The 10,663-nt window shown below is 35.7% G+C and overlaps 1 protein-coding gene across 1 annotated transcript; it reads right to left on the bottom strand.

Moving 5' to 3' along the window:
- Nucleotides 1-7,113: 7,113 nt before the first annotated feature.
- On the bottom strand, nt 7,114-8,509 carry LOC116141540 (zinc finger MYM-type protein 1-like). Its single transcript, XM_031427040.1, has 3 exons — nt 8,312-8,509; nt 7,685-8,210; nt 7,114-7,544 (listed from the first exon to the last, which is right to left on the bottom strand). The coding sequence occupies exons 1-3, from the start codon at nt 8,507-8,509 to the stop codon at nt 7,114-7,116; spliced, it is 1,155 nt and encodes a 384-aa protein (XP_031282900.1).
- Between the last annotated feature and the right edge of the window lie 2,154 nt (nt 8,510-10,663).

Genomic DNA, 10,663 nt, shown 5'->3' with positions numbered 1-10,663 from the left:
AACCACAAAAAAGTTTAAAAGTTAACAAAATACCCCCAACCACCCAAGACCACTGCCGGCCGTGACTCACCACCACCCGCCGTCAACGTTAGTCACCATAATGGTGCATGATTGGCGGGATCTAGCCGATCGTGCACCGGTAAGGCCTTTTCTCGGATCCATGGTCGAAAACGATCAGATCTGATATTTATATGGCTGTTTCACGGCCAAACAAATCTGGCTATGAAAAGGCCAGATGTTTGGCCGTGAAATGGCACGGCTAGATCAGTGGCTGTTTCAAGGCCATATCTTTGGTCGTGAAATGGCCATAGATCTAGCTATTTTCTGGCATGGATTTGTGATCCATGGACATTTTGGGCTTTGTTGGCGCACGGCCGGCCGTATATGGTCAATCGTATGCCATTTTGTTGACTGTTAGAGGTGGTGGCTAGCTGTTGGCAGTGGCTTGGGGTGGATAGGGGTGATTTTGCTACAAATTAAAGTTTTATATGGCTAGGGTGTTTTAGCAAAATTTCAAATGCATGGGCTTAAAAAGTTATGATTCAAAAAATAATAATAAAAAATATTATTATATTAAAATTTAAGAAGGAGGGCAATTTAGTAATCTATATAACATACCCACTCATTTATCCTCCCAACCAAACATATTATTCACCAATTTATTCAAACCAACTAAACACATTTTCTAAACATTCCCAATAATCTTCAAAGTGATCTTTCTTTTCGTTAATATAATATACCTCTATAATAAAACATTATATGATTCAAACGCATCCTATAAGTTAAAACTAACCTTATTTTTTAGTTACTGCAAATTTATCGTTACTAATATTTTTAAAATTATCTGTAATAACAGTTATATGCATATAATCATAATTTTTTATATTATTATTTAAACCTTATTTTGATAAAATTTAGATGTTTTTAAGAACTAAAAGGTGGTTGTTTTAATGGGTAAAGAAGTTTTTTTAACGGAATATATTAATATAAACAATATAAAATCGTAAATTTATAATCATTTCGCAATTTTTTTAAATTTAACCTATAACTTTAATAAGATAAAATAAACAAAAAAATATATATATATTTGATAATTGAAATTGTCCAACCACCAAATGGGGAAAATACTAATCGTAATATAGTATACAACAGAGACCAAAATTAGACAATACATGGAATGTTTTATTATCAATCCCTCAAAAATCTTATTATGAATTCTCTAGGGTTATGTTTCCAATAAATATTCCTTGAAGACTCCAATTGCTTGTTTTTTAAGTAAAAAGACTTGATTTTTATATATTTTAATTCTTTTTTTTTTTTTCATTCCAACATAAATACCTCAAATTGTGTTTTGTGAATTGGGAAGAATATGATAGCTAGCAAATAGCATGAGTAAAGGTTAGAAGTTTAATGGTTATGGAAAAAAGAAAAAAAAACAATAATGTTAGACCCACAACTTAATCTTACAACCTTCTCTCACAGCCCTCGACATAACAGCTCGTAAATGGTCAACTCGCAAATGAGTAGATGAGACCCATTTACGAGCTGTCACATCAAGAGTTGTAAAAGAAGATTGTAAAATTGGGTTGTGGACCTAGCATTATTAAAAAGAAAAATACTAATGACAATAATGACTTCTCTTCAATTGACCTTCTCATGCACCATACCATTAGTCCATTACTATTGTCAAAAGAAGTAAATTATCCAGTGCACAGATGCTCGTTGAATGCTTCAATTTTTGTCATCAATGGCATCATCATGCCTTTCAATGGCTACCCTCCAGGTGTGGAATCTCAACTTGCAACTCTTACAATAGATGAATATGATCTCAGCAAGTACGCAGACAGAGGTTACCATCCTGACTTACCCTCTACTTACCGCCTAGACCAAATTGCAGAGCTCATCACCACTTTGCCGGTTTTCTTTAACATGCTGAACATTCGTCGTGCCATCTTACCTGCTACTAACGGACATTGCTCGGCCCGTGCAATTGCGCGCTACTATGCAGCCCTAGCTGATGGGGGAGTTATCCCACCCCCACATTCCTCTTTATCTAAACCACCACTTGGTAGTCACACTCACATCCCTACATTTTCATCACACGAGCAATCAAAAAAGCCAAAAGGTGAGAAAAGCAAGGAGGTACCTGGTGCTTCAAAGAGCAATACAAATAATAAGGGTAAAGATGCTAGTGGTGATGCTAACACTAGGCCCATAAATAATGGTGGCAAGATTTTTAGTAACCCTAGAATCCATGATGCATTCTTGGGTGTGGGTGATTATGAGCATATGGCTTTGCCAAATGGAGCGTTTGGACTGGGATTTATGAGGTACAAAGCTGAGGATGGATCGCTTTTGGTTATGGGCACTCGGGCATAGGTGGATCAACAGGTTTCTGCGACATAAAAAACAGGTTTGCTATAGCAGTGTCATTGAACAAAATGTCATATGGTGCTACAACTGCAAAAATCATTGGTTTTGTTTGTTCAGAGCTAAATATCCCTTTGCCGGTTGAGTTTTCATCTATTAAGGACTTTGAAAAGCCTCTGCTTCGCTAAAAAAGAGCATCTCATATCCCCTTTGTATAAATAAATTATATCCAATTCAAACATTGGTTTCACAGAAGATGAATTATTAAACATTTCATAAAGTAATTATATTGAATATGAAAAGGCACTATGAACGGTTTCGCCATCTTTCATACCGGTTTTTTTTTTTTTTTTTTTTTTTTTTTTTTTTCAAGTTTTAGTGGGAGAGATTAAGAACTAATCATTTAGTGATAATATCAATATGTTGTGTTAAGTATAAATTATTTATATAAACTCTTCCATACAAATTGATATGTTTTAGGATGATTGAATGACTTCAAATTAAACAAGTTATACCATATTACTTGTTAAACTTGTACAGTTGTTGCATCAGTTTATACAAAATAGGTTGTATGTATAATATTTTTGAATATTAATATATTGGGACAACCCGAAAGAGTAAAATTATATTTCTATAATTTTTTAAATATACAAATATTACAATTGAAGTATACATATCATTTGTGAATCTCCGACTCCTCTAACACCAAGATTTCATCACATCTCTTCAATTTTGTTTTCTAACTTCTAAAAAGGATTAAAATGTGGACCTTCAAATTAATTTGCTTGTCAATTTCAGCAAAGGGGAGGCCTCTCAAAATCCCCAAGGGGGCAAACTCCGCCCACAATGGGATATTTAGCTCTAGATAAACAAACTCATTGATTCTTGTAGTTGTTTGTTCGAGGCCACCACTAAAGCAAACCTATTTTTTATGTCACACAAACCTACTGATCCACGTAAGCCCGAGTGCCCAAAGCCAATAATCGATCCATCCTTGGCTTTATACCTCTTAAACCCTAGTCCAAATTGCCCATTTGGCGAGACCAAATTCACATGATCACTCAGACCAAGAATGTGATGAGATTCTAGGCCAAGATGATTCATTGGTTGTGCAAGAGTTTCTATTGAAAAATCAAGAAGTCCAAGTTTTGCAAGGTGTGCACCATTTGGCCCAATCACTCAAGAAAGTTCACAAGCTTGTCCATGGAGTGCTAAAGGTCCAAGACATTTCTCAAGGTCTTTTTATTGGTCCAAACTATGGGCATCAAGTGTGGAGAGGTTTATTTGGCACAAGCCCAATGAATCGATGTTATTTGATTCAAATAGACGAAGGTTAGTCAAATTAATTAAAGTTAGGGACATAGATCCTTAATTTAAAGGAGTAGTTGTCCTTTAGCATTAAATGGTTATGGCCTATTGTATTTGAATGAATGGTGGAAAATTAAGCCCTTAATTTTTTGTATAATAATTTGTATTATTTTGTAATATTTGTAAAGGGGAATTCCCCATACTTGTAATGCCTATGTAAAGGCAACTCTCTCATTTTTGTGATGGCTAGTGAATGAATATGATGAATATTTCAATGGAGATTGAATCTTCTTGCATTTCCTTTATCCAAGTTTCAGCCTAAGCTTGGTGGTGGATGAAATTCAAGCTGATGGAGTTTCCTTTAAGCTTGAATGCTCCTTGGTCGTTTATCCTAGTAAGTTCTTGCATTTTGGTTCCCATTTTCCCATTCTCGGTTTGGCTTGTGTGTGTGTAATCCTTGCACCAATTTGTGAGTTGTCTTGGATGGTTGATCTTTGGGGATTATTCGTATGTTAAGATTGATGATTTGAGGTGTTAAAAGAAATTAGGAGTGCTTGACTTTGTCTTGGCTGAATGAGTGTGTGTTGAAGCATGTGTGTTTAAGAGATAGATTATTATGTGTGTGGTTGCAGTGAGATGAAATAGGAGTTAAAGACTTGATTTCATATCAATTTGGTATTAGAGCTAAGGTTGTGGAATGGAATTTGTGTTGAATACTGATTGTTAAGATCAAAAGGATGCTTGATGTGTTGAAGGCATGGTAGAATCGGCTATGGCCAAAATTTTCATTTCCTTGCATTAAATTTTTCTCTTTCCTCAAACAATTCACCAACTCCTAACTAAACACTTCACATATCATCCAAACCTAACCAATTCTATCCAAATCCAACTAAACCAATTCCATTTCAACTAAACTATCATTAAACCTTAACCAAACACCAAACACCTCCCATTTGCCTAATCCACATTAATTAGCTTAATCTCCCCCTAATCTCAAACTCTATTCACCGATTACTATTTACTTAAACCAAAATTACCCAAGCTTTCCCCTCTTACCCTTACCACCTCAAATATCACTATTCCATACCTAAAAAGTTATTGTTCAGTCCTAGAGTTATTGTTCATAGCAACTTAATTTTCCATTCTACATGTCAAACAAGAGTGGATCGTCTTCCCCAATGCCCCCTTGGGAGGTTGCTTCAACAAAACCCAAGAAGACCTTAGAAGATATGAAGAAAGGGTGAACTAAATGGCCCAAATCATCATGGCTCACATAGCCCCACGCACACCCCCTACAAACACCTCTCAAACCCAACCACTACCCCATGAAACCAAGCCACCTGTACGTCCTTGTACAAGAAACACCACCAAGAAGACTTACACCCCACATTAGGCGTCAAGTGTACCAACCTCCTCCCCATGAAAATGAAACTAGTCTTCCAAGTGACTCTATTGATTCTGGTGTTGTTGTGAGAAGAAGGAGGAGAAATTTTGATGATGATAGGGGACTTAAGATTGATATACCTAAATTTGGAGGGAGCCTAGACCCTAATGATTTCAATGATTAGTTGAATGAGATTGAAAGGTTATTTGAGTTCAAAGGCTACTTGGATGAGAAGAAGTGCAAGGCAGCCATCATAAAGTTCAAGGGATATGCTTCCTTATGGTGGGAGAATACTAGGAAAAGAGAGGAAAAGAGGGAAAAGCTAGAGTGAGGTCTTGGGATAAATTGAGGAGGATGATGAAAAGGAGGTTCTTGCCCGAAAACTACAAGCAAGAACTCTACTTGAGTTTGTTCAATCTTAAGCAAGGAGATAAGAAAGTAGAGGAGTATATAAGGGAATTTGAAGGCCTTATGATAAGGAGTGACATTCCAAAAGAAAATGAGCAGATTGTCACTAGATTTTTGGGAGATTTACAAAAGGAAATAGCTCACAAAGTGAAGTTGCAGCCTTATCATTCATTTGGGGATGTATACAAGCTGGCTAACAAGGTGGAGAAGCAACTACAAGGTTTAAGCTCCTAAACCTTGTAGTTGTTTGTGCATAATGGGAGAAAGAAGACCTACACCTTTAGGTTTAACAAGAAAACCATCACCTTATCCCCTTTACCACCCCAACAAGCACTTCCCACACCTAAACCGCCCAAACCTAATAACCCACAAATAAGTCTATTCCTAAATGCCAACCAAGTAGACAAGACCCTTAATAACCAAAACTTGTCCTAGCACTACTCATAGTTGAGAGAAAAGAAACCCAAGAGAGAGAGATCCATCCTTTAGTCCAACCCTTACTACATGAATTCCAAGATGTCTTTCCAAAGAGCTACCACCAAGGTTACCACCATTGATAGGGATTGAGCACCACATTGATTTATTACCCGAGTCACTCTTACCAAACAAACAAGCCTATAGATGCAATCCAAAGGAGACAAAAGAGTTGCAAAGGCAAGTTGATGAGCTTGTTAGTCGGGGGTATATGAGAGAGAGCATGAGCCATTGTTCGGTTCCCGCATTGTTAGTGCCAAAAAAAGATGAGAGTTATAGAATGTGTGTGGATAGTCGGGCTATAAACAACATCACAATCAAGTATAGGTATCCCATACCTAGGCTCAAGGGCGGATCCAAGAATTTCTGTTAGGGTGGGCCAAATGAAAACTAAGTATACATAACATTCATATTCTGTCTTTCTAATCAAAATTGTCACAAAAAGAAAAAAAAAATTACATTTACTATTGTCCTCGGTGGGGCTTCATATTGAGGAATCGTTGCATCACCATCTCCTTATCAACACTGTCAAATAATTCTTTCTCAACATATGGAATTAGGCTGTCATTCAAGAATGGATCTCCCATCTGATTGCTTAAATGAGTCTTCACAATTTTCATAGCAGAAAATGCCTTTTCTACACTTGTAGTTGTAACTAGTAAGGTTAAAGCCAATGTGATGAGCAAATATACCAATGATTAAATAAGATGCTTCTTCTTTTCAACCATTTTCTGAGCAAGACTGGTAATATCATTTAGTTATGAAAAATCACTATCCGAGTGCATATCATCAATGTAATTATCAAGTTGAAGTTCAAGTGCCTTAAGATCAGTAGAAGAAAGTTCAAGTGGATAAAATTAAGCAAAATGAACTATTTTTCCCTTATCAAATGCTTGAAAGCAATCACTTGGATTTAGGGAGGCCATGCAAATAAGTAATTTTGTATTAGCTTCATTAAAATGACTGTTAAGCTCTGATAGTTGCAAATCTATTATGGCATAGAACAACTCAACATGATAATAAAATAAATTTGTCATCTCTTGAACATTACGCCGCGATCTCCCTCGTGCAACAAATTTCTCTTCCATATTTGGCACATTTATATTATGAACAATGCAAAAATGAGAAACTTCATCTAGTAGATTATCCCATCCATTATTTCTTATCAACTATAATCTTCTTTTCGACAAGTGAACCAAAGACATAGCATTTATAATATCTTGATCCTTCCTTTGCAGTGCTTGTGAAAGTTCAAATGTGATTCCCAAAATGTTTTTCATCATGTGCAGGTTAAAAGCAAAATCAAAAGAAGTCATATAATCTACCAAATCACTTGCTTCAACTCTATTATCAGAATTTTCAGTAAGATCCTCAAGCACTTCAATAACAAATGAAAACAAATTAATCAAGCTCAATAAAGTCCCATAATATGAACCCCACCGTGTTTCCCCTGGCCGCTTAAGACTAGTATCTTGATTAAGGCCTTGCGCTATTGAAAGCTCACCACTTTCAATAGCTTTTTTCACCTTCAAAGCTTGTTTCTCATTAAGAAGATCCCGACGTCTAGGTGGCCATCCAACAATATTTATCACACAAGAAACTTTCAAAAAAGTCTCTCAATATTTGTATCCTTTTCTGCCACAGCTACAAGTGCTAGTTGAAGTTGGTGAGAAAAACAATGAACATAGAAGGCATATTCATTATCTTTCAATATAAGTTCTTTTAATCTATTAAACTGACCTTGCATATTACTTGCACCATCATAACCTTGTCCACGTAATCTTGATATTCTCAAATTGTATTTAGAGAACAATGTTTCGATTCCCATCTTTAGTGACAAAGCAGTCGTATCTGTGACATGCATAATGCTCAATAGACACTCAACAACACATCCTCTTTTATTTACATAACGTAAGATAATTACCATCTGCTCTTTGTTGGATCCATCACGAGCTTCATCAACTAATATAGAAAAAAAAGCATCTCTAAGATCACTAATTAGTTTGTTGATGGTTTCAACTGCAAATGCATTGATTATGTCTTTTTGGATACTAGGAGCAATCAATTTATCATGTCCAGGAGCATTCTCCAATGCTACTAATCTATATTCTTCATTTTCCTCAACTGTATAGTGTAAAAGTTCAAGAAAGTTTCCCCGATTCATTGAATTATCAGACTCATCATGGCCACGAAAAGGCAATCCTTGCCGAAGAAGAAGCCAACTAGCAGAAATTGATCCTTTCAACTGAATACGATAATCTTCTCGCTGTTGGTCAGATTTCTTATTAATAATTGTACACACATGCTACTTTTGGTTCATCAAAGCTTGACAATTTTTCAACGCTTGGTTATGATAGCTGTTAGGACCTCCAATGTGATATTTAAAATTTTCAAGTCTTTTCCAATTGCGAAACCCATCATGAACAAAAGAATCACAGCCACTTTGCTCACCTTTATCTGGTTTGAAAAGATAATAACATAAACAATATGCATCATCATTCTCAACACTATAGTCAAACCAGTAAGGATATTTGTCAAACCAAGAACGTTGGAAACTCTGTTCATGATCACCAGATTTTGATTTGGGAAACTTATGGTTGCGAGGTTGACAAGGACCCTTTTGTAAATAACGCATTCTGACTTTGTCTCGAACATTAGGATGATAAAACATAATTCTTGGTCGAAATCCAGGATCAAAAGGAAGATGCAATTTTTCTTTGAAAAAGGTTGGTTTTCATTATCATTGACACCATCGAGCCAACGACAATAAACAAAGGCGCTGCTTGGGAGGCAACCCGAGGGGAGTTTGTTTTCTTATTCTCGCATTTTAAATTTTGGTTATTTTTGCCTTTTCTTTGCATTTCATCTTACATTGGGGACAATGTCAGTTTTAAGTGTGGGGGAGGGGATTTAGGTTGTGTTTTAATTCTGATGGTGGATGTTGACTTAGACAAAGGTTCGTTATTTTGATTGATTTCGATAATTTAATTTGAATTGTTTTTTTAACTGAAATTGTTTCTGTTTTACTCAAACCCCCCCAGCCTTTTTCACGTAACATAAAACTCGACTAGACACTCTCCATGGGAACAATCCTTACTCACACTACTACATGTGTTTTTAGGTTTTAATCTTGGTTGTCTACGATAGCACACCAGTATGTGTTAGCGGCTAATTGTTGTGCACAACTTCTTTGGATGAAGCAACAACTTGAAGATTTTGGTTGCAAAATGAATAGCATTCCTACTCATTGTGATAATACAAGTGCTATAAATTTGTCTAAAAATCTTGTACATCATTCTAGAAAAAAGCATATAGACATTAGACATCATTTCCCATGTGATCATGTTAGCAAAGGTGATATTGCGCTTGAATTTGTTGATACTAATCACCAATTGGGGCACTAAGCCTCTTGATAAAGAAAGATTCTACACCATTCGAAAAGAGCATTGAATGATAAATGTGAACCAGGTATGATTCATCATCTTATGCAATTATCTTATATGTAAATTGGTTGAGATGATATGTTTTGTGTGCATGTTGATAAGAGTGTAATTTATATATTTTTATTCCTTCCATATTATGTTTTTTGTTATGTTTTATGCCTATTTGAGTTGATTAGAGTTTATTTTGTGAGTTTGGCATAGTTGGATAGACTTTAGGAAATAAGTGATAAAAGATTAGGAAATTCCAGATTTTTGTTATTCTGACTAGTGCTGCGTTTTTCAGGTTTTTCATGGAGTCAGATTTCTCGATTGCAAAAGTGTTCTTCAGAAAACATAAAGTAGACGAATCAAGCTTTCTAGAAAGGTATTATGGCTAAGAATCCGAGTTCGTTTAGGTCTTCATTAGTTGTTGTAAAACCGGACCTGGAATCCTAGTCGCGGAAGGATTTGCTGGCTGAGTATTGAATTTTCGAACGGGCCTAACTGGAGCGTCAGATATCGAAAGTGGGGGATTCAAAAGCCCAGATTCATATACACATCTGGGACTACAAGTTTTATGAAGTGACCAAGCCCAGAAAAGATCTTTTTCATTGCAAGAATCCTGGTGCAAACTGGAGACGAATTCTGTTTTTCATATCTGATAAGATTTTGACAAATCTGGAAGTCTATCTTTTAGGAAACGTCTAGGAAAGATTTTTCGTGATTCCTGGGGTAGAATTAAGAAAAAAAAATGTTATTTATTGAGGAGTGTTAGGTTAACCAGAGAGGAGAACAGCAGTAGTTTTTTAGTTTTTTTTGGGTTTTCTTTTACTTGCTACGTCAAGATGTGCGGCTGATCTTTCTTCTTCAGTTCAAGGGGATTTTGAAGCCTGAATTCATGTCATTAGTGTAACTTAACTTCAGTAACATTGTTCTCAATCTCATTTTTATTGGAATTGTTTATGTTATTCTGTTTTAATTGTTTATAATTTTCTATTTGAGTGATTTAGTAATAGCCTGCTGAATTGTTTAATCGGAATTTTATCTGTTAGAATTAGGAATTGTGATACGTAATTGCCCTATTTCTATTCAATGAGTAACACATGGTGATAGATGATTATGGACAAGTTTTCAGTCTGTCACCTTGAATAACATAATGTAAGTTAAATAATCTGAGCTTGCGAGATTGTTGCTTAGAATGATCTATTTTCCTAATTCTTAAGGCTGCCATTGAATTAAACCTAGAGAGCTTATTCTAGGTTGTTCAAGGGTTGGGATCTACTTGGAGAGCTTATTT

The sequence above is a fragment of the Pistacia vera genome, unplaced genomic scaffold (assembly GCF_008641045.1).
Source record: "Pistacia vera cultivar Batoury unplaced genomic scaffold, PisVer_v2 Contig40, whole genome shotgun sequence".
Classification (NCBI taxonomy): domain Eukaryota; kingdom Viridiplantae; phylum Streptophyta; class Magnoliopsida; order Sapindales; family Anacardiaceae; genus Pistacia; species Pistacia vera.
This window is presented reverse-complemented; position numbering and strand designations above follow the sequence as displayed.

Bases quoted from the DNA above. Each gene is read 5' to 3' on its own strand.
- LOC116141540 (XM_031427040.1), bottom strand. From the start codon at position 8,509: ATGAACAGAGTTTCCAACGTTCTTGGTTTGACAAATATCCTTACTGGT. The intron at 8,211-8,311 runs GTCCTAACAGCT...TCTGACCAACAG, and splicing joins TTTTAAATATCACATTGGAG to CGAGAAGATTATCGTATTCA. The intron at 7,545-7,684 runs GTCAGTTTAATA...CTTTTTTGAAAG, and splicing joins TGGTGCAAGTAATATGCAAG to TTTCTTGTGTGATAAATATT.